At 38.2% G+C, this 25,249-nt stretch overlaps 1 protein-coding gene across 1 annotated transcript in view; it reads left to right on the forward strand.

The window, feature by feature from the left end:
• The first annotated feature begins 3,482 nt into the window (after positions 1 to 3,482).
• LOC136862826 (translation initiation factor eIF2 assembly protein) overlaps positions 3,483 to 25,249 on the forward strand; it is a 152,199-nt gene continuing 130,432 nt past the window's right edge. The window contains exons 1-2 of the mRNA XM_067139091.2: positions 3,483 to 3,820; positions 15,968 to 16,063. Coding sequence (XP_066995192.2) covers positions 3,587 to 3,820; positions 15,968 to 16,063 — 330 coding nt within the window. The 5' untranslated portion in view covers positions 3,483 to 3,586. The remainder of the gene's footprint in view (positions 3,821 to 15,967; positions 16,064 to 25,249) is intronic.

The following is a 25,249-nucleotide window of genomic DNA, read 5'->3' on the forward strand; positions in this document are numbered from 1 at the left end:
CCCTCTTACTCCCTTATTTAACCCAATATTTAAACATGTTTCATCCGTGTCGACCATTAAAAGTGACGACCCACCCACAGGAATATGAACTAAAATGGTGGGACAAAGAATGTCACGATCTTATTCATAAGTGCAAACAATTATTCAAACAATATCGCCAATCAATGACGCAGCAGCACTATTTTCAATTGCGAAATCATACTGCGAAAACAAAGCTCGTCTTTAATGCAAAAAAGCGAAAAGCTTGGCAATCTTTTATTTCTCAATTAACTCCACAACTTCCAGCAACGAAATTTTGGAACGCGATCCGCATGATCACGAGAACTTTCCAATACCAAACTTCTTCTGCTTACCCGCGACAAGTTCTAGAAGATTTTTTACACACCCTTGCCCCTGTTACCGTAAATCCACTCTTTTTACCCACCTCACAGAATAATTCTTGTTCTTTTATTTCCCTTTTGAATCCAATTACATATAACGAATTACACTCTGTATTATGTAATGTCAATAGCTCATCACCAGGACCTGATGCAATTACATATCAAATGCTCAAGGCCTTACCCCCCCATGTCCAAATTTATTTACTCAAATATTATAATAGTATTTTCGAGACATTACATGTACCAGCATCATGGAACGAGTTTTTCTTCACACCCATTCTGAAACCAACAAAACGACCTACCGAACCTGAAAATTTCCGAGGCATAGTTCTGGGATCGTGTATACGCAAAGTCTTTTGTAAAATCCTTATGAAACGAATGGCGTGGGTATTGGAATATCACTCGCTATTACCCAAGTATCAGTTTGCCTTTCGATGGGGTAATAGTACACAAGACCCTATCATTATTTTCTTACTCGACATCTTGTTAGCAAAATGGCGGAAACAATCTATCGTGGCAGTTTTTTTGGATATTAAAGGGGCCTATGATGCTGTGTTATTGCATATCCTCTGGGAGAAATTATTTAGTGCTGGATTCCCCATCCAATTCCTTTCTATCTTAAATCAATTATTTACTAACCGCCGGTTAACTATTAAATCTCCCCAACAGACAATTGATAGCCGTTATACATCACAAGGTTTACCACAGGGTTCGATACTCAGTGGAATTTTGTTTGCCCTTTACGTGAAAGAGCTCGAATCTCTTGTGCTACCACACGCTCGTGTTCTAGCTTACGCGGATGATTATGTTATTTATTGTACTGACTCCCACATTGACCTTTGTAGAGCCACAATATCTCGGGTTTTATGTTTAGTCTTTCGGTGGGTAACGGCCCATGGACTTTCCCTTTCTATATCTAAATGTGCAGCGATGATCTTTACACATAAACGAACCTTTGATAAAAGCCCTATAAACTTTGACACCTATAGCATTCCCTTGGTTTCACAACACTTATATTTAGGAATATATATCGACCACAAACTCACATGGCAAACTCATATACGACATCTTATTCGGAAATCTGATCGTTATATCACCATCCTACGAACGGTAACGAAACGTGCATGGGGTGCTGACCCCTTGTCAGCACAACACCTATATCATGCAACCATTCGGTCCATACTTGATTATAGCGCCCACATTATTGATTTAACCTCTAAACATAGTTTATTAGCTTTGGATCGTCTCCAATTTTCCACACTACGTATCAGTGTGGGTGCCCTCCGCACAACACCAACTAACGTTTTATTAGTAGAAACTACGGAAGAACCACTGTATATTCGCAGGATAAAACTTTCCAAAAAATTCTTACTTAAACATATTAGTAGAACGAACTCCCTTATTGTCCCTAAATTACAATTATTATATGAATATTATCAACAGCGTCCTCCTCCCAATCATCGGTATCCCGCCATATACATGGCTTATGCTGAAATCCACCATCTTACTGAGACTATACTTCGTACACCACGAGTTAATACGTATTCATACCACTATGACATTCAAACATTCCGTCCTTCTATTATCATTGCCCCTTCAAATGCATCAAACCAAGCAACGTCTGCACCTTATCCCACATTATACGCTCATAAGAAACTTAAAAGTCCCATAACCTCACCAGATTACCACCTATTTACCGATGGGTCAAAATCAAATACTGGAGTCGGAGCAGCATTTTACGATCCACAATTACTCATTAGCTTTAAATATCCATTACCTAATAATTTAACTATCTTTACAGCAGAATTATATGCCATATACCAAGCCCTCGTATATGTTCAACAGTTGCACTCCAAAAAAATAAATATATTCAGCGATTCTCAAATTGTTTTACAAGCTCTGCAATCACTCGCCCCTCATACAAATACATATGTCTACGAAGTTAAGTCTCTTCTACTTCGACTTGAAACATCCGGTTTTGTTATAACGCTAATATGGATTAAAGGGCACAATCGGCACGTAGGCAACGATATGGCCGATATAGCAGCGAAAGACGCCAGTGCAGATACCGCGAATATATTACAAATTAAAATACCTATTCCCGACTTTTTTCCACATATCAAAACTGCAGCTCAACACACATGGTGCACACAATGGCGATTATCTGCTCGTACGAAAGGCCAACATTACTATCAAATTCAACCGAGTATTCCCACACTGCCGTGGTTTGCAAATGGTACGTATACACGACGTCACATTACCAATATCATCCGCCTACGTTTTAATCATGCCTTAACCCCAGTATATTTAACTCGATTTCACATTACGAACGACCCAACTTGTTCCTGCGGAGAATCTGAGGGCGATAGTGACCACCTGTTTTTTCATTGCCCCCAATATGCACATCACCAGGCCATTTTAATGCAGAAATTACTTAAAGTTCAAGTATCTTTCCCTGCACGACTTTCAGTTTTGTTGCACCAACCTTCGCCTACGATCATTACTATTTTAAACGAATACCTTGATAACACTCACATAAAATTGTAATTATGATCTAGTTTTTCAGTTGTTTTGTTCCGACATGTTTGTGAGGTGGCACTTCTATATGTTCCTGGTGAGTAGATACTGTATCAAGGTGTTTTTCTTTTTTTTTTTTTTACTTTCCGATCTTGTACAGTGTAAGACGTTACTCCTATTCCAGCTTACTAAGTTATTTGTGTCTCTGCTCAGAATAGAATGTAATAATTCCATGACCCTACTCATACCCGATATAATTTTGCTTCTGTAAGTGCACCTATCTACGTGTGATCATGCTAAAATCGGGCATTAGTGATGTAACCGTGTGTTTTTGTGATATAAGTGTAATATATTAATTGTCTCGTGACTGGGAAAGAATTTGTTGAATCCCAAATAAATATCCGCAAGACAAGACAAGATCTACGTGTGATCATGCTAAAATCGGGCATTAGTGATGTAACCGTGTGCTTTTGTGATATAAGTGTAATATATTAATTGTGTCGTGACTGGGAAAGAATTTGTTGAATCCCAAATAAATATCCGCAAGACAAGACAAGACATTCTTGTTTGCTACTGTACGCGGGAACTGATGTTAAGTTGTAACCTCTCTGAGAGCGCGAATTGCGACTGAAGGCTAATGTGTGTTATAGTGTTGATTTGTTTGGTGGAGAACGTCAGGTTAGGAAAACATGATATCAGCAGATATAGAGAAGTTTTCTTTCGATAAGTGGTATCCTTTATTTATGGACGTATCAGTTGAAGCTATAGTTATTCCTATTCCGAATGATGTTTTGGAGTATTTTCGTCGTGGTGACTTGATTCTTCCTGTTGAGGCAGTGCGGAGTACAGCTACCAATGGAATATCTACTGAACAGAATTACACTATTGACTGGGACAGTGTTGATGATTCTCCAGAACTGGAAGTAAGTCTTCTGTTGGTATGGACGATATTATAATAGGGTTTAGGGTGGGTAAAAATACAGCCCGTGAGTACCAATCTTCGTAGCAGTATTAGGAAGTGTAACTTTTAGATGATAACTGTGTAGCCTTACTGTTAACATTACATTGTAAGGCCTTATACTAAGACTTAAACGGTTGTGAAAACATTAATGCTTCTCAAATTATCTCTCATTACATTGCATACAAAATCTGCCACACGAAAACATCGTTCAATATAACCTCAATATGCATATAATCCCTGATCTGCATTTAAGAGCCGTCACACAGGTGCTAGATTTCCTAAAACCAATTAACATCACCCTTGGTAAATTATTCCAATCCCTAAGTCCTCTTCCCATAAAGTTTATTCATCTAAATGTCATTTCACACCATCTCTCCAATGACAGCTAGAAACATCCTACTTAATCAAGTAGGCCTAGCTGATCTCCATACTTTCAACACATTAATTTTTCCTACGTTGACATACACCCTGGTATTAGTTTAGCCCATGGGTCACCATATTTGTAATGTTAGAAGTGAAATTAATGAAATCTTACTTGGAGAGCATCTCAGAGGAGAGATGTGTTCATTGCGATGTCCAGGAATACACAATTCCGCCCCTAGAAGCACGTTTACTTTTATAACCTAATTAAGATTATTACATGCCATTTTAATTTCTGAAGTAGCTACTTGTATTCCTATTGGCCAGTGTAAAGTAGCACGTGATCTCCTTCCCGTCAAGAATGTTGTTCATAATCTGTTACCAACCGCAGCACAATAAAAGCGCAAGTAAATGTAACATTACGAAACTAGGGGCCTAAGGCCGCTTTGCGGCTTCTAACCGTCCAGAACAATGGTCTTCACCATGGCAAGAATCCTAACCGTCCAGACCAATCGTCTTGTCCAGATCCTATTCTAATCCTAACCATCCGCACGGCAAGAACGGGGAACAATCGAAACGTTTCTAAGTACAGAGGTCGGCAGCACTGACCACTGCTGCAGAACATCTATTCCGAGAAGGCTGCTAGCGAGTAAACAAACGACAGTCGTTATGCGTCTGTGTGAATGGGGCCCTCAGGCTGAATTAATGATATGCCTGCTGTAGAGGTACGCTTGAGATAGGTGCAGGATGGTTCCTTTTACAGATGGAAAAAAATTTTGCTGTTGAAAAGTCTTTTAATGTTCAAAATGACAAGGTGTATATCTCATCATCTAGTAAAGCCCGTGCAAGAGCTTTGAGGATCCAACAAGGCCATCATCCTGCTTCAGTAATGGTTTGGTGGAGTGTTTGATATTTTGGCACCTGTGAGCTCCATTTCTTTGAGCAGTGGGTGAAGACATCAGCACATTAGAGACATTGTTAGAATCAGTAATAAAGCCCTTAAGCAACGCACTCTTTAACTATCGAGAATGGAATTTCGAACAAGATTTAGCGCCAGCTCACAGAACCAAGACCACCCAGGAGTGGAAGCCATTCATTTATAGGAAGGGGAGTTAGGGATTGGAATAACTTACCAAGGGAGATGTTCAATAAATTTCCAATTTCTTTGAAATCGTTTAGGAAAAGGCTAGGAAAGCAACAGATAGGGAATCTGCCACCTGGGCGACTGCCCTAAATGCAGATCAGTATTGATTGATTGATTGATTGATTGATTGATTGATTGATTGATTGATTGATTGATAGATAGTATAGACAGCCTGAAGCGCGCTCTGTTGAAAGCAGTGCCGGATTTCCCTTTGAAGATCACGTGTGCTGCAATAGATAATTGGCCTGTGACTTATGTAAAGGCAAACGGTGACGATTTTGAGAAATGATTTGTGTTATGCGTTCACAATAGGTGTAATATAAATATATTACATGGAGAATAAAATATCTTTTAACTATATTTATGTTATTCTTTAAAACCACATATTTCTGACAAGACTAAGTATACACCGGTGTTACTTGTCTTAAGTTTATAGTGAACTAGCAGAATGTACCGGTCGTTGATCGACCAAAAGTTGGCAACCCTTCTGTCTGTACCCCACATTGATGTGTAGTTTTTAAGTAGCAACCTTCACACACTCTTATGTCCACTCAGAATTAGCAAGCCCTACCAGGAACAAGCCAGTTACCGGTACCCAGCTAAACAGTGCTTGTCTGGCAGGTACCTTGGAACACGTGCTATAACGCATAATAGGCAAATTTCCTGTAGAATCATTAGCGTTACAAAGTTAGTGCACATGGCCTTTTTGGTAAAAAACCCCCCCAAATTTTTAGTACACACTCTGGGCTTTATTTATTGATTGGACTAACCATTTATACAAGGGTTGGGGCAAAAGTCATGGCAACTATTTTTTTTCTTGAAGATACCAGTCTGGTTGGAAAATGAGACATATACAGACGAAAGGACAAGGTGTTAAATACATGTGTGGACAATGAATAGCACTGAGATTTTGTAACACACTAATTTATTTCGGTAGTATACAGGGCAATATGGCCTTCCCGGTGCAAAAGAATGACAACACTGTACACATAAAGTTGACATGACAAACCTGGCCTAAAGACCCTCAAAGTAGTCCCCTGCTACCGACACCACACGCTGCCAACGATGTGGGAGGCGCTGAATACCATCTGCCACAGCATTTGCAGCACCATGTGTGAATCAGGTCACCTGTTGACGCACAGCATTAGCAATGTCCTCTTGTGTTGCAAACCGCCTACCACGTTGTGGTTCCTTAATCTTTCGAATGATATGAAAGTCACAGGGTGAAATGTCAGGAGAGTACGGTGGGTGTTCCAATTCTTCCCATCCCCAACGTCGCAGTAGCTGCCCTACACACTCTGCTTTATGTGGTATTGCATTGTTGTGCAGGATTATTGCACTGTCCACAAGATCTGGACGTTTCTCCTGAACGCCACGTCGTACCTGTCGCACCAGGAAGTCCCTGTAGTACTGTGTGGTCACTGTTCTGCCATGTGAAACAAAGTGGCAAACAATGACACCCCTGATGTCATATGCAACGATCACTATGAATGTGACTGGGGAAGGATTCTGACTGAGCTTCTGCCTCCTTGGTGATCCAGCATGTCGCCACTCCACGGACTGACGTTTCAGTTCTGGTTTGTGTGCCCTGGCCCAAAATTCATCGATGACGATTGTTCGTGACAAGAAATGATCGCCGTCCTTTTGCCAGTGTGCAAGGTGGTGGGAGCATATTGCATAGCGCACCCACCTTTGAACTTCCGTCAGTGCATGCGGTACCCACCGCGATGCGATTTTGCACAATTGCAGCTCATGACGCAATATCCTGTGGGCGGTGCGTTTCTCGATGCCACTTGCCCTCTCTAACTCAGTAGCATCCATCGTCTGTCTTCATCCAGGAGTTACCGAGCTCGATAGCTGCAGTCGCTTAAGTGCGGCCAGTATCCAGTATTCAGGAGATAGTAGGTTCGAACCCCACTGTCGGCAGCCCTGAAAATGGTTTTCCGTGGTTTCCCATTTTCACACCAGGCAAATGCTGGGGCTGTACCTTAATTAAGGCCACGGCCGCTTCCTTCCCACTCCTAGGCTTTTCCTGTCCCATCGTCGCCATAAGACCTATCTGTGTCGGTGCGACGTAAAACAACTAGCAAAAAAGCATCCAGGAGTTGCTCGATGACGGCGCGTGCCACGTCGGTCCGCACACTGACAGGTTGTCCCGAACGTTGCTCATCACTGGTTGACACATGTCCTTGCTGAAACTTTCCTACCCTATATAAATGGCATATCTTCTGGATTAAAACACTGTAAATACCACTTATATGCTGATGACCTACAGATATATATACACAGCAAACCCGAAAACATACACTCAGAAACATGTCACCTGAATGAAGGCTTGATGAGCATAGATGTATGGGCCAGAAATTACAGATTAAAATTAAACCCATCAAAATCCCAGGCAATAATTATGGGTTACCCTAAATTACTTTGCAAACTCAATCGAACAGCGTTACCACAGTTGTCCATAAGTGGTACTCCGATATAGTATAGCCAGAATGTAAGAAATCTTGGTATAATATTTGACAAACATCTGTCCTGGTCTGCCCAAACTATATCTGTGTGTAGAAAAATATACGGAATGCTACGCTGTCTCAGTAAATTCAAATTCACTTTCCCTTTTAAACTAAAGAAAATTCTTGTTGAATCACTCGCATTACCTCATTTTGATTATTGCGATATAGTTTACAACAACCTAGGAGTAGACTGGGGAAGGAAATTACAGTGTGCTCAGAATGCTTGTGTAAGATTTATCTGTGGACCTCGTTACTCTGACCATGTCACACCGTCTTACACGTGGCTCGGGTGGCTCGCCTGCAAGAACGACGCACACTTCATACTCTTTGCTTCTTGCATACTATTCTTAAAAGTTCTCAACCAGCCTATCTCCGTGATCGAATGAAGCTCCTCTCTACAGACCATAACAAAATTATCCGATCCTGCAGCGCCATGTGTTTATCCCTTCCTGTACACAGAACAGCAATCTACACGAAATCATTCACCGTTACCGCAGCCTGACAATGAAATCTCTTACCAGTGGACGTCAGAAGCATGTCCAGCAGCTTAGCTTTTAAATATGTCTGTGTCGAAATACTAGGTAAACATGCATGAATCATCAAATTATGACCTGAAAACACCTACTCATACTGCCTCTTCATCATCATTTCCCTCTTCCTTTCACAGATCTTCTTCTTCTTTTCCTTCTTACTAATCCTTCTTTTCACCTCTCAACTGAAGGCGATATTTCGGTGTACTGTAGATATGTATATATTTTCTAAACTTTTTCTTAAGTAGTTGTTATAGAACTCATTATTCATAATTATATTCTTAATTTACTCTACGTACGATTTATATAGATGATATGATCTTTTTAAGTGTGGTTACTTTTGTTAATGCTATTACTGTTATTATTGTTCATATTATCATATTATTATCATCAGTAGTTATTATTAAGTGTTCTAGGTTAAGACTGGTTAAGTGTAAGAAAGGGAGTACATCGCTAACTTTGCCAGGATAAATAAAACATGTTACTTTCTTACTTACTTACTTACCCACCGTGCTACTGTAGGGTATGGTAGGGCATTATTCCCAAGGGCTTCCACTAATTCACTGTGACATTCCATCGCATTTCTCCCTCGGAGAACGGCTACTTTGATGTAAGCCCGCTGCTCAACATGGGTTACTTTCATCTCGCAGGACACTCACCAACTGACTGATTTCACAGCCCTCGCTGCGTTACTACCAGCTATCACAGAGCCATCTGTTGTTCTGCATACACACTATGCCTGCAGAACTTTCCCACGAGACATATACGTTTTTGATTCATTCACATATCTACAAGAAAAAAAATAGTTGCCATGACTTTTGCCCCAATCCTCGTGTATATATATTTTTTTTTAGCAGACTGAGCTCAATAGCTGTAGTCGCTTAAGTGCGGCCAGTATCCAGTATTTGGCAGATAGTGGGTGTGAACCCCACTGTCGGCAGCCCTGAAGATGGTTTTCCGTGGTTTTCTATTTTCACACCAGGCAAATGCTGGGGCTGTACCTTAATTAAGGCCATGGCTGGTTCCTTCCCACTCCTAGCCCTCCCATCGTCACCGTAAGACCTGTCTGTGTCGGTGCGACGTAAAGCAACTTGTAAATGTTTTTTAGTAGAGAGAAAGTTTGCCTCACATGGTCCTACCGCTGAAGCCAGTTGGTACGCACAACTTCATTGATCAAGTTTATTCCTAATTTAGCTTTTATCTCTTCATTTTGGGTACTCTTCTGTCATTATTCCTACCTACTTGTATGAGCAGTCATTCTCTTTTTCATATCTGTTACTTCTAACTTAAGAATAAAATATCCTGAGTTCCTCTATCTTTCACCCCCGTATACGGTACCAAAGTTTTGCTGGAAACAAGCCAATGTAAAGACTGTTTCATCAGATTGTCCAGCAACTGTTTGTTTGCAATATGGATATATAAAAAGATAAGCTAAAATCTGGAATTTTGTAATGCTTTAAATTGAGGTTATTTAAAATCCTACTGCTTTATCCAAGTTTAACATACTATAGTTTGAAATTTCAAATTTCTATTGGATTTTAAAATGATTAACTAAAAGTATAACACAAGTCATAAATTTTAATTTCCGTTTTTCCAGACTATCTAGTCATTTTGGAGCTTTTAGTCAAGTTGCTCCGATTAGTGGAGGAACATTAGGCCCTGCAAGGCCTGCAATGCACGTGGGTCTGTGGCTTAAGGGACCTTCAAACTTCCCCACCAAAAATAAATGAATACATAATTTTACTCGAATGCCACTCTGCACGGAAACATCATATGCTGATGTAGAATGGGCTGAAAAGATTGTTTTTACAGTTCATAAGTAGTTATTACCAGGTGGTTGCATTTGGGTGCAGTCTAGCACAGCCATCTCTCTTAACATGAGCGGCATGCACTCAAGAAGGCCTGTGCCAAGTTATTGTAAGGAAAACTAATGGAAATTAGTACCAAAATATCGTATTTTAGGTCTAACTATTTCTCTTATTGCTTATTCCGCAAAACAATTATTTTTGAAACTGAGACATCTAAAGAACTACCTGCAAAATGTATGTCTCATGACAGACTCAGCGAACTCAGTCTGCTCATAGGCCTATGTCTTTTTATAAGAGTTTAATCCTGATGTAAACAAATAGGCGGAGCATATTGCCTTTGCACGTGGACATAGACAGAGTTGATTGAAGAAGCAACCGTCGCACTCACTCGACTGTATGGGAGCTTGAAGAAAAGTAGTTCTGTACGTGGCATTAATTTTATTTTATTTCATTTAGAGAGTTTGGAAGAGTACGTAATCAAATTAAAATATGGTTGTCATATATACCGGTGTGTATATATATTTATATATATATTTAAAAAAAATAACATAGTGATTAAATAAGGAGAAATGAAGGCACAAGGTGTGGTGTAATACAGGAAGTCTTCTCGTAGTGATGGAAATTCCCAAGCTGTACAGCGTGGAGATGAGGTGTTGCATCTTGCAGCGGCAGTCAGTGTCAGTATTCATAGTGAGAGAAGTGGAGCAAGAGGTAGGACCATCGTGTGTAGTGAAGCACAAAAGAGGAATACCGCTCAGAAGTGATCATAGGCAGTGCATTGTGAATGTGTTCAATAAACTAAGTGAACAGAATCTAGATTTAGTCGTTTATTCAGAAGTGCAGATCTTTGCACTGTTATCGTATGAGATGCGCAGCCCTGTACGTCTGAACACAAGACGTTGACGGAGTGGAGGTCGGTACTGCATGCTCAGCAAATCACAACTCTTTCTTTGGCAGAGGCGTGGACATACCATGTTTACATCAGGATTAAATTCTCGTGAAAAGACAAATCAGCATCGAATGTGACATCCACTGATGTCATTGAAATCATCAGTGCCTTTGTATTCCACGAAGTACATCATGTGAACCTGTTTCTTTAGACTCTGTCAGTACAGTAAGGTTTAAAGAATTTAAAAACATAACATAGAAACATATATTTATTTATGTTGTACGGTGTTTCAGCCCCCACATAATATTTATTTTCAAAATCTATGAATGAATTATTCCTTTTTTTAATAGTAAACAAAAGCCAATTACACAACAGCCCTGAAGGGCCTTTGCCTACCAAGCAACCGCTGCTCAGTCCGAAGGCCTGCAGATTACGAGGTGTCGTGTGATCGGCACAACAAAACCTCTTGGCCATTATTTTGGCTTTCTAGACTGGGTTTTTAACTGTAAGTCCATTGTATATATTAAATGGATATAGATTGTATATGCTGTACTTAATTTTATGTGTGTTATTGATAAATTTTGTACAATTTCTTTGAGGAGGCCAAATTTTGTTTCCTGCAGGTGGGCCCGTAACATATTCATTGTGCTTCTGGCCCTGATACAAACCTGAGGTCAGGTAAAGAAGATAATTTACCAAGGAATAGGCCTATTTTTGGTATACGAAACCTGTACACAGGCAGACATATTTTTACTGCTCTGCAAATTGTAGACTATCACTATGTCAGCTGTCTCCTTCATATCAGTAAATATATGTGATAGTTATGCTCCTGTAACCGTGGTACCTGGTCTAGGAGTAAGCTATTATGTGAGTTTTCAGAAACAATTCTGCAATTTATACATTTTTAGATCTACATTTTGAAATAAAACATAATTATGTGACACATCGGCTACACTTTACTGGCGGGGGGTGGGGGGAGGTGTTTAGGAAGGAGAAAATCAAACAAAGATGATGTGAAACTATACCTTAAGTAGCCAGTAAGGGAGATCCTTCCTTTGTGCTTGCCAGGGACCAACCCACCCATTCCTAGAAGTATTTTTACCTGTGTAGAAAAACTAAGATGGACACTACAGTATATCAGTCTGGGAAATGTGACCTTTCCCTGTGTTCCTATTGGCCGGAGCAATTTGCTATTGTCTCCAATAGAGCTCGCATTGTTTCATGGCATGTGCTGGATGTATCCGCAATATGAATATATATTAAGTACAGAAGGAGTAAAAATTCACATTTTTCTTTTAGCCAAGACCAGTGGTCTTGTCATTACCGAAAACTGTCACAGGGGATACTGGAGGCCTTTGGGCTGCTAACCTGGGGGCTTATGCCTCCCAGACCAATGGTGAAACCAATACGGTCCAATGGTCTTGTCACCAGCCAATAATCTAAAGAAAACCAGACCAGTGTCTTGTTACTAGTCACACCTTCGTTGGCAGCCTTGTGCAGCGTGTTATTACTTCATGTGAGTCATGCCATAATGGATTCCTTAACGCTCTTTTGCACCCCTATTAGTGACATTCTACCAACATTGACATATCTCTTTGAGAATGTTTGTGCAAAATTTCATCAAACTTTAGACATGTCTAAGCAGAAGACAGACATTCTTTTATATACATAGTCAAATAAATGACGGTATTTGTGAAGTAATGTACTAATAATAATAGCAGTAATAATTTTGACTTAATGTTTGTGGCAAATATAGGTAGATAAAGCAGGCCAATGATTTTTCAATTCGTATTATTTTAAAATTAAAAAAAAAAAAAAAAAAAAATGTACATAATGCTATTCAGTTAAGGGGAGGTTGGTGATGCAAAGCTCTCAGTATTGTTAAGTGTGCTGTTGTCAGCTTCAGAAAATATGGTCGCATTACATAAGTCCATGCAAAGTAACATGACCCATGACAAGCATAATACTATGATTCAACTGTCAGGCAATCACATTCATATCTAGGAAAAGGAAATCTTAGTTTGACAAGTTTCTGCTTAACTACCAGTAATACCAGAGTTAATTTTCTCTCGGTCTGAAAATGGCAGTTTGGTAATTCCCCTCGTAATTATTACAGGGTCAGATAAAGCTTCGCCTACTCTAATTCTCTGAGATCTATTTTCTAGAAATATAGCAACCCATTCATTCACTCTTTTGTCTAGTCCAATTGCACTCATTTTTGCCAGTAGTCTCCCATGATCCACCCTATCAAATGCTTTAGACAGGTCAGTCGCTACTTAGAGCCACCGGCAGTGCCAATGCACTATGAGAACTTTGTCTCATTACCAAAAATTGATGCCTGCTTGGCCATCAGATGATACAGATGTTGATTCCCTTAGGGAATCTGAAATATTTGTCCCGAATGAGTAAATTTATAATACCAATATAAATGGTCCGTTATTGGACATTATCAGTTTTCCAGCTAACTCATTCCTGGTTTGCCAGCGTTTTGCCCCCGTGTGCTAGGTTGGGCTCATCAGTTGGTACCTAGCGCACCTACCAAGACGCTGGCTAGTGCATACTGTGGAGGCCTCTGCGTAGGCTACTTAGAGCCACCGGCAGTGCCAATGCACTATGAGAAACTTTGTCTCATTACAAAAAATTGATGCCTGCTTAGCCATCAGATGATACAGATGTTGATTCCCATAGGGAATCTGAAATATTTGTCCCGAATGAGTAAATTTATAATACCTGTATAAATGGTCCGTTATTGAACATTATAAATTTTCCAGCCAACTCATTCCTGGTTGCCAGCGTTTTGCCCCCGTGTACTAGGTTGGGCTCATCAGTTGGTACCTAGCACACCTACCAAGACGCTGGCTAGTGCATACCGTGGAGGCCACTGCGTAGGCTACTTAGAGCCACCGGCAGTGCCAATGCACTATGAGAACTTTGTCTCATTACCAAAAATTGATGCCTGCTTGGGCATCAGATGATACAGATGTTGATTCCCATAGGGAATCTGAAATATTTGTCCCGAATGAGTAAATTTATAATACCAATATAAACGGTCCGTTATTGAACATTATAAATTTTCCAGCTAACTCATTCCTGGTTGCCAGCGTTTCGCCCCCGTGTGCTAGGTTGGGCTCATTAGTTGGTACCTAGCACACCTACCAAGACGCTGGCTAGTGCATACCATGGAGGCCACTGCGTAGGCTACTTAGAGCCACTGGCAGTGCCAATGCACTATGAGAAACTTTGTCTCATTACCAAAAATTGATGCCTGCTTGGCCATCAGATGATACAGATGTTGATTCCCATAGGGAATCTGAAATATTTGTCCCGAATGAGTAAATTTATAATACCAATATAAACGGTCCGTTATTGGACATTATAAATTTTCCAGCTGACTCATTCCTGGTTGCCAGTATTTTGCCCCCGTGTGCTAGGTTGGGCTCATCAGATGGTAATGAGAAATTTGGTCATGCCTTTAGATTTTCCTAACTACATTGTATAAATGCAAAGTGGGAAGAGAATTGAACTATTATGGCAATAACATGTCCTGTGTACACAACAAAGGGCTCCACTGTCATCTGGATGTTTGGGGGGTGTCAGTTGAAAGGTATGAATACCTCAATTCAGGGCGTGTGCAAAGGTTGGTCTGTGTGGAATGTAGTGTTTGCGGGTCATGGCTGATCGTGTGGACCAAGGTACACAACAAGGGAAGCAGTTGTGGAATCTAGTCACTTATGCACTTAACTGCTTCAAGGCTATGTTGCCAGAATGCTAGGGATTGCTCAGAGAATGATTTGGTATCTGTGGAAATGTTTCAGGGAGAATGGAAATGTTGCCAAGTGCCCTGGCTTGGGCTGCCTAGGGAAAGCAACCCCAGGGCTGGATCATTTTGTATGTCTGCTAGCTCTCCAAAATAGGCAAGTTATGGCACAAACACTTCAGGTGGATCTGCTGCAGGCTTCTGCAGTACGTGTTAGTGATCAAACAGTCAGAAATGGGCTTCAAGATGCCAGTTTATCATCCTGATTATGCGCTCAAGTACCTGCACTGGCAGCCAAGCCACTGACATCCTGTGGTGTTCTCAGTTGAATCCTGTTTCATGTTACATCATTCTGATTGTCATCTGCGAGTTTGAGAAGACGTTGGGAATTATTTCATCCGACAGCTACTATTGCTTATGGAGGTGGATCTGTTATGGGGTGGGCAGGCATAAGTCTTGAAATGAAAACAGATCCTCCTGATAATTTGCACTGGATCCTTAATTGTCTGATGGTACATTAACAACTTGAAAAAAATGCAGTATTAATGCATGATAATGCTAGAGCACATAATGCCAACATTTTTCAGAGATTTCTGCAAGAGTACCATAAGTCCTGACTTGAATCCGATCATACAAGTTTTGGACCAAAAGGAGCAAGAAATCGATCACCCCAAACACTACAAGCCCTTGAAGACGCCCTTTCGGAAGAGTGGGCATATCTGCCTCTGTCCTGAGAAGGTGTTGTGAAGCTGTTGTCCATGCAGAGGTTGCAATTCTTATGAAGATGCTTAATTACTATGTAGCCATTTGGTGTATGGCGATGGTCCGCTTTGTTTATGACACATTGTAAGTATAATGACATTATGGATTGAATGTCCATAAAATGATTTTCATTTCAATTCTTAATTGTTACAAAGAAGAAGGTTTTTCTTCTTTACATATCTGTTTTCATTTTGGTATATATGTACATCATGGAGGTACAAACATACAAAAAAGGGACCAAATTTATTTTTTGAGCGGTGTATAATTGTCACACTTGTTATCCACTTCTTATGTTGTTGCTCAGCTGGTAATTTGATTTTATGTAATGCTTATGTTTTACTCACAGCAACCCACATATCCAGAATTTAGTACTAAACTGAAGGATGCCATGAATTCTCTTGGTGGTGAAGTATTTGTAAAAATGAACTGGAATGCTCCAAAGGTGAGTTTTAATCAACTTTTTATACATAATTTCTTCAGTAAGTCATTCACCTCTGATCTGCATTTAGGATTGTTGTCCTGGTGGCAGATTCCCTATCATGTTTACCTAGTCTTACCTTCAGTGATTTCAAAGAAGTTGCTATAGGCTGTTGTGTAATAGACATTTGTACTTAACAGATGTTTAGGAACTATTATTGACAGCCATGGTAGTGTCTTGTATCCATTGGAAATGTTTGACTTTTCCATGTTTTTATATATCTGAAGCATAAATATTCATTAATTTACTATTTGTCCATTTTTATTAGCTTTCAAAAGTAATTACAAGTAATGAACTTCATTCTGGTTCTGTATTGACTTTAAATATCTAAGAGACCGAGCTCGATAGCTGCAGTCGGTTAAGTGCGGCCAGTATCCAGTATTCGGGAGATAGTAGGTTCGAACCCCACTATCGGCAGCCCTGAAAATGGTTTTCCGTGGTTTTCCATTTTCACACCAGGCAAATGCTGGGGCTGTGCCTTAATTAAGGCCACGGCCGCTTCCTTCCCACTCCTAGCCCTTCCTTGTCCCATCGTCGCCATAAGACCTATCTGTGTCGGTGCGACGTAAAGCAACTAGCAAAAAAAAAAAAATCTAAGATAAAATTTGAACAGGAATTTAATTGTATTTCCACCTATTCAACACAAGATTGCCATTTAATAAATGGCTGTCTAAAAGGCTACATAGCAGGACATGTTTCAACCTAGCCTAGAGGTCATCTTCAGCTTAAAGTAACGCAAGGATGAAAAACATACAAAAACAGTGATACATAAAAAAATTGAGATAAAATACAATCAGCAGTTGCAATAAAAATCCATGTTCAGAATGTTCATAGCTTCAGTCTTGTTGTAAGACAAATCTAGTTGTAACAGGTGGCTGGAGGAGTACTTTAAAATTATGAAGGCTGTCAAATGCTATCTGTTTGTCATGCATCTGAAACAGACTGAAGTTTTGAAATCCATAAATTGCTTTAACGGGGAATAAAAGTACCAGGATCTAAAAGTGAAACTGAAAAGCTGAGTGTGATAACAAAAAAATATGAGGTTGGAATAAAAGTGACTCACTTCCTCTTTCCTCCAGTCCTGTGCTTGTGTAGTTCAAGTTGGGATGGTGTTGACCTTCACACTGAGTGGGGACCGTTCTGAGGTTGTGTTTTGATAGTATGATATATAGAGCCTTGAACATCCCCATGTCCAAGAAAGCTTATAACGAAGAAATTAAGACCATCCATACTCTAGCATGCCTTAATGGGTTTATTAGCAATTTCGTTGACAGAATTCATAATAAGATACAAAATAAACCCAAATAAACAAAAGAAAGAGAAGACTGACTTGGTCACCTTCACTTTCAACAGTAAGTAATAATCCGTACCAAATCTCGAACATCGAAAACAGAACCTCATCGTCACTTTTAGAACTAACAACACTACTTCCAAACTTCTCTATAATATGAACGCACTCAACAAATCCAACAAACATTTGCCATCAGGCCAGTTACGTTAGACAGACTGGAAGGATTTTTCAAATCCGCTACAAGGAACATTTTAATGCAGCTAAATGCAGATTTTCTGCTATGAGTGAACATATGAAAGACTAGCAAGACACCCGTGCTTCGCTACGGTTTTAAATTGAAGTTATTTTTCAAAGTTTTACATTTTGCATAACCTCTAAAATTCACCCTCAGTTCGTATGTCAAATGGTTTTTTGGGGAATGATCATTAATTTTCTTTTCTAACGCATTTGAACCCTGTACAGAAGAATTGGAATGCTTTTTTAACCCTATCTTATTTTAACGTCTAAGACGTATAAGTGACTAGTCTGTGAAATGTAGATGTTGTACGCTAAACAGTAATGGGGGAATGAAGTTTTTTTAGGCGCTGATTGTTTAAAAAAATATTTCGTAACATCTAGGACACAGAAGACCACCCTTCATGTTAAATTTTAATATCGTGCCTGAAACGGCTTCAGAAGAATGGATATTGTGTTTTTGAGAGTCAACCACCATCTAAACCCCCTTAGGAGAGAAATATTTTGAAGTATGTGATATTTTACATCTAGGACATAAGCGAAGAACCTTTTTTTTTTTGTAAAATCACAAAATTGTACGTCAACCGGTTTGTGGAGATGACCCCATTTAACACTGTAGGGGTGGAATGTTTAGAAATATTTCCTATTTCACACCTAGGATTTAAAAGAGATACTGGTATTTGGAATTTTGTCTTCGTACTTTGAACGGTTTTGAAGGAAGGAATATATCTGTTTTCGGATCTTAACCCCTAATTTAACTCTCTGAAGAGTTAAATTTGTTTCAAACTTTCTAATACTGAATACCTAGGATACGATTTGAAATTTTAACTTGATAATTGAAATGGTTTCATAGAAGTGAATATTTTTGTCATCATTCCTCATCCCCCAGTCAAAATCCCTTAGGGGTGTATTGTTTGAAGACCAATTCTTATTTGAAATCTAAGACATAGAATTTAGTATGTATAGAGTGCAGCACCGATCTCTGATAAAAATCAAGACGAAACCTCCTTTATTATTTAGGCCTATTTTACATATTAAGCTTGTGGAAACTGATTAGTAATTTGGGAGATTTAAATCTTGAAATATTAGACATTCACTCCGCAAGAATTCGTAAGTACCATTAATGGTATATAGTCCCAAAAGAATGGTCCCCCAGTTGTGTATCAAGTTCAAGATTATTTCTGTTAAACCCCTGAGTTTTACAAATAAGCTTTTTTTGCAATAAAGAAAAGGAGTCGGAAATTCAGTAGAGTACCTTGGCTGTTGTGGAGACTTAGTTTTACAACTTCAACAACTTCTAAATGATCCCAATCCTTATACGTGAAATATTTTGAATTATATCATATTTGACACCTACAACATCCAAAGTTCTTGTAAAATTTCACATTCATATGTCAAACGGTTTGGAGGGATGAATCATTTTGTCATGAGTCGTCACCCCCCCAGCCAAAGCCTCTTAAAATGTTTATAGCATTCTTGAGGTACACTTTGAAGTTTAGTTCATATTAGTGAATCGTTGCATACATTTATTGGTATGTTTGTACTAAGCATTCTAGAACATTCTTGGATATGGATGTGATAAAAACTAATAACATATAATACATTAAAATACGTTAAAATGTTCACAGTATTCTTGCAGTACGCTTTGGAGTTATATTAATATTGGTAAAGCATTATGTACATTCACTGGCATGTTTGTACCAAGCATTCTAGAATGTTCAACGATGTGTATTATTTATCTTGTAAGTTCATATAGTTAAGAATATTGGATGATTTAAATCAAAATATTGTGGTGTGTCATTAGTTTCCTTGGTACTAATCTCATTAAAAGATATTGAGTAGGTGCAGATGCTCCCTCTTTGTAGTTTTGTTTTTGGACATGCAGTAATATAGTACTGCTGACTGGTCGAATGTGTACAGTTAGGGAGCACGTGTAGAAATTGTATTTCACCAAATTATCTATTACTCACGAACAGTACACCAGAATTTTATGTAACATATACATGTCATAGAATATCGATGCTTATTTTTTTAAACCAGAAGACACATCATATTATTGTATATTTTATATATTGTATATTTTAATATTATCACTCATATCATGTGACATTCTTCATTAGATTTAGTAATGTTTTAAAATGGTATATTAAGTTAGCTTTAGATCTCATGACCAGGTGAGGATGACCTCTGTGAAGGTCGAAACTGGTACTGCATAGTAACAAGACATAATAAAGTATTGATTCGGTGGACGGTATCCATTATGAATATATTTTTGTGTCATCTTTGTCTATATTATCATAAATTGCGTCTCTAGGTCTTTTATGTTCTAAAAATCTAGCTATATTGGTTCCTTGAAACCATGGATTATTTTCTTCATCAATAACGATAAACACTTGTTTGCCATTGTAGACAAACTTATTATTTTCAATATCCATAATTTGCTCCATTGATTTAGAAACTTTTAAGTGACTTTATTTATGTACTAAAAAAGCTATTCAGACTTACATAGGCAAGTTGCTTATCTCGCCTGAAACATATATTTAGTGTTAGTTGGCCATGTAACACGAGATTTGATACTCTTAAATTTTTAGGGCCCGGTGCCACGACCCCTGAAATATAGTTAGTGGGGGATGGCCATCCCCCACAAGATTTGATATTCTCTAATTTTCCAGGCACGGTATACCCTTATACACCTTGATATTCAGTGACGGATGGTGATCAGTCACTAGATGTAGTTAGTGGGGTTTGGCCATACCCCACTGAATTTGACACTCTATAATTTCTGTGTTGGATGGCTATCCAACACGAGATTTGAAACCGGTTTCCAGATGTGAAGGGTGGCTATCAATTGTTTTCTAAATTTTCACAGATTTTTTGTCTTATAAATGGTAAAACCTTCTGTGGTTATCTGCCCCTTGTGCAACCAAGAAAAAGAAATTCACAAAGAGATCAAAGCCACTGAGCAGAATTTACCTTCAAAGAGCTGGTGCTTTGAGTATATATATATATATATATATATATATATATATATATATATATATATAAAGGAATATAGATAACAACATTTAGAACGCATAAAGAGACTTGAACAAGACTGGAAGAAAAAAAAAAAAATTACTTGTCCACAGTGCGAAAAAGAAGTTAGAAATAGCAACAGATATATTCACAAATGCAGTTATCAGCCACCAAGAGAAAAACGGTATTTGAATTGCACCAGCAAATTACATTTGCAAAGAGTGCTCGAAAGCCTACTACCAAAATTACAAAGCAAAATTAGCTGAGAAATTTGAATGTGTCTGCAGAAGAATTGTTTCCAGATGTAGTTTGAAAAGCCATATGAAACTACCTTATAATGAAAAAATTACTACAGAATTAATTTTACTAAAAATCCTTTCCTAAATTTTATTTCTAGTAAATGAAGAACTTGAGCGACCTCAATGTAGTAGCGTTGAGAGCTCAAGCTGAGAATTTGGGGCATCGAGGCTACCCCAGGCTTAATAAATCTCAACTCATTAATCTCATCAATAATAATCAAGCTGGACCTGTGAATAGAGTTGTAAATAATGCACCTACTCTGAAAAACCTCATAAATATTTGCAAATATAGAGGTATCAAGGGTTATAGTAGACTAAAAAAAGCAAGACTTTTAGAGCTAATTGAAAATAATTTCAGGCAAGCGACTGAGGAATTACCATTCCAAGATGTTCAAGAAAATCTATATACTCCAGAACCGACACCTTTAAAAGATGCTTTTCCTTATTCTACTGGAGTATTTGGAAAGCAAAGGCAGAGAATAAAGTACAGAAATTATGAAATTGAAAGAGTGTTTCAAAGTAGGTTACAGACATTCAACTTTGAAAATGATTTAAATGTTCTAGATCCTAATAACTTTATGACACCAATAAAGCCTTCTGTAGTTCAGACGGTAAAAGGCAGTCTTCAAATGCATCATGGTGTACGAGTTAACATGTTGCTATTCTGCGAGTATAAAAGACAATCTACCGAATAGCGTTGAGAATTTCACTTCCAATCCTACAATATAATGTCACCAGTAATGTAGATCTTGGAAAATTCTATCCAGTTGGAAAGAGGAAAATAACTGCGAGAATGGAGGAGTTTGCAACTCACCCTTGCGATGGCTCTGACTGGATTTTAGATAGTCATTGGCTTGCAGTTGGCTGTAAATAGATACAATCCACTTCACGCGGCATCCTATATAGAGTTGCCAGATGTAATTAAAAATAAACAGGCTGTAATTAATGTAGTCAATAATGATCAAAAATGTTTCACATGGTCTTTGGCATCAGCACTACAGCCTGCGGATCATAACAAATGCAAAAATCCGATCAAATCCAGCTACTATAGAGTTAAATTGGAAGAAATTAATAAAAAAGTTCAAGAGCTTGGTATCGACTACCCAGTTACGATTGACAACATCCCCAAAATTGAATGCAAACTTGAAGTATCTATTAATATGTACGCTTACAAAGATAATGATAAAGACTGCAAAATATATCCCTTAAAGATTACAAAGAAAAAAGTAAAGACTCACATTAATGTGCTCTACATGAAAAGTAAAGTCAACTCGCTCGATTAGTTTCCGATCAGAAAAATAACCATCAACACAAAATATTTACATGTGATATGTGCTTGCAGCATTTCAGTTCACAAGAAAAACTGAGCGCCCGTGAAAATGACTGCTCAACCAATGAGCCAATTAGAGTTGAAATTCCAAAGCAAGGTGAACAAATACAATTTCAAAATTACCAGCGCACCATGAATGTTCCCTTTAGTACCTATTCAGATTTCGAAACCTTGCTGAAGAAATTAGGCTATAAAAGAGACTCAAAATTTATAAACAAATATGAATTGATGAAAAAATACGGTGTTCTAACGGAGCAAGATATAGAGTTAGGTATGTACAAAGAAATACTTAGAGAAAGATATCATCTAACAGATAAAGAACTCAACAACATCAAACTAAAATTAAAATGCATGTCTTACACAATGTAGTACAAAAACATAAGGCTTCCAGCTTTTGTTACTATATCAAGTACAGTTATGGCGATTACAAAGCACCCATTGTTTACCGAGGTCTAAACCCCCATAAAAAGTTTGTAGAATTAGTTAAAAAAAGAAGTTGATGAAATTGGTTTTCTGTATACGCAAATAGAGCCAATGAAGCCTTTAACACCGCAAGAACAATCCTTGTATACAAAATCAGAAAAGTGCACCTTATGTGAATCTCTGTACAGAGACAAGAATAAAGAAGTCCACCACCACTTCACTGGTCAATTTATAGCTCCTTTGTACAATAACTGCAACAAACTTCTTCATACCGAGCTCGATAGCTGCAGTCACTTAAGTGTGGCTAGTATCCAGTATTCGGGAGGTAGTAGGTTCGAACCCCACTATCGGCAGCCCTGAAAATGTTTTTCCATTGTTTCCCATTTTCACACCAAGCAAATGCTGGGGCTGTACCTTAATTAAGGCCATGGCTGCTTCCTTCCAACTCCTAGCTCTTTCCTGTCCCATCGTCGCCATAAGACCTATCTGTGTCGGTGCGACGTAAAGTAACTAGCAAAAAAAAAAAAAAAAAAAAAAAAAAAAACTTCGTAAACCTACATTTGAACCCATTTTCTTCCATAATCTAGCTGAATACGATCCTCACTTATTCATCAAGCAACTCGGTTACACTGACAAGAGAATTGATCTCTTGTCATATAATTTAAAAATGAAATTTATTGATACATTCAAATTTATGGCATCAAGCCTGGATCAATTAGCGTCAAATTTATCGAAATATTAAATGGGCAACATTAAAAAGTACTTTCCCGTAGACCAGGTAGATTTGGTAGCTCGGAAGGGCATTTACCCATACGATTACATGGATAATTGGAGTAAACTGAAGAAAGTCAGCTATCACCCAAAAAAGAATTCTACAGTCGATTAATTGAAGAAGACATGAGCGATGAAGATCATGAACATGCAAAACTTGTCTGGGAAAAATTTGATATCCAGAACTTAGGTGAATATCATGACTTTTATCTTAAAACTGATGTTTTGTTCCTAGCTGATGTATTTGAGAATTTTAGAGAAACCTGTATGAAAGTGTGCGAATTAGACCCTGCATGGTACTTTACTGCGCCAGGGTTAGCCTGGGATGCTATGTTAAAAATGACAAAAAAAGAAAAATCTCCTACTGCATGACTACAGCATGATTCTCATGATTGAATATCTTGGTGGAATATCTTAGTGTAGTAAGAGATATGTAAAGGCAAACAATAACTATCTAAAAGACTACAATCCTGATAAAGAATCCAATTATTTGACCTGTTTGGATGCTAATAATCTCTACGGGTGGGCTATGTCTCAGTTCTTGCCTACTGGAAAATTTGAGTGGGTAGATGTAAAAAAAAATATTGATGAAAAATACATAACCACCTGACGATTCTAAATTCGGACTGTTTCTTGAAGCGGACTTGGAATATCCAGAAGAACTACACGACCTGCACAAAGATTTCTCACTAGCTCCAGAAAATAAAATTGTACAAGGTACTAAAGAGTCAAAATTACTTGCAACATGGCATAACAAGGAACAATATATACTCCATTACAGAAACTTGAAACAGTATCTCTCTCTTGGTATGAAACTAAAAAAGATTCACCGTGCTATAAGATTCAAGCAGTCAGACTGGCTAAAGGAATGCATTGATTTGAATACAGAGATGAGAATGAAGGCAAGTAACGATTTTGAAAAGGATTTCTACAAGCTAATGAACAACAGTGTTTTTGGAAAGACGTTTGGAAAATATTTGGAACAGAGTGAACATAAAACTAATTACTAATGGAGAAAAATTTGAAAAGTTGGTAGCAAAACCAAATTTCAAAAAGACTACAATCCTGATAAAGAATCCAATTATTTGACCTATTTGGTTGCTAATAATCTCTATGGAGGGGCTATGTCTCAGTTGTTGCCTACTGGAAAATTTGAGTGGGTAGATGTAAAAGATGAAAAATACATAACCAGCTTACCTAACGATTCTAAATTCGGACTCTTTCTTGAAGCGGACTTGGAATATCCAAAAGAACTACACGACCTGCACAAAGATTTCCTGTATAGTTCAGAAGAGGATTACATTAGAAATTGTTTATTCAATAATACAAAAACATATCAGACAAGGAATTTATTTAAAACTGAAAAACATGAAATTTATACAGTCAAAATAAATTAAATCCCACTAAGTCCACATGACAACAAGAGAAAAATTTTAGAAAATGGTATAGATACTTTAGAGTAGGGGCATTACAGTTTAAAATGAAGATCTAATTTTTATCTATATAAACTGAACAACAAGTCAACTTCCTCGAACAACTTAAAGACGAACTTAATAAGTTAAATGATTCAAATAGTTCCATACCATTTACAAAATTAGTAGAATAAAAAAAAACAAATTTTACAGCATTTCTTCTGCAGAAATCCTCAGAACAGTTCACGGTTCAAGACTGCTAGTCGCCTTAGAAAATAAACACAAAGTTATTCTCCCCGATAGATTTATCAAGCCGTTCCTAGAAGATGAAAATAAATTACAGTGCCTTCCTAGTTTGTAGATTATCTACAGAGG

The sequence above is a fragment of the Anabrus simplex genome, chromosome 2, assembly GCF_040414725.1.
Source record: "Anabrus simplex isolate iqAnaSimp1 chromosome 2, ASM4041472v1, whole genome shotgun sequence".
NCBI classification, from domain to species: domain Eukaryota; kingdom Metazoa; phylum Arthropoda; class Insecta; order Orthoptera; family Tettigoniidae; genus Anabrus; species Anabrus simplex.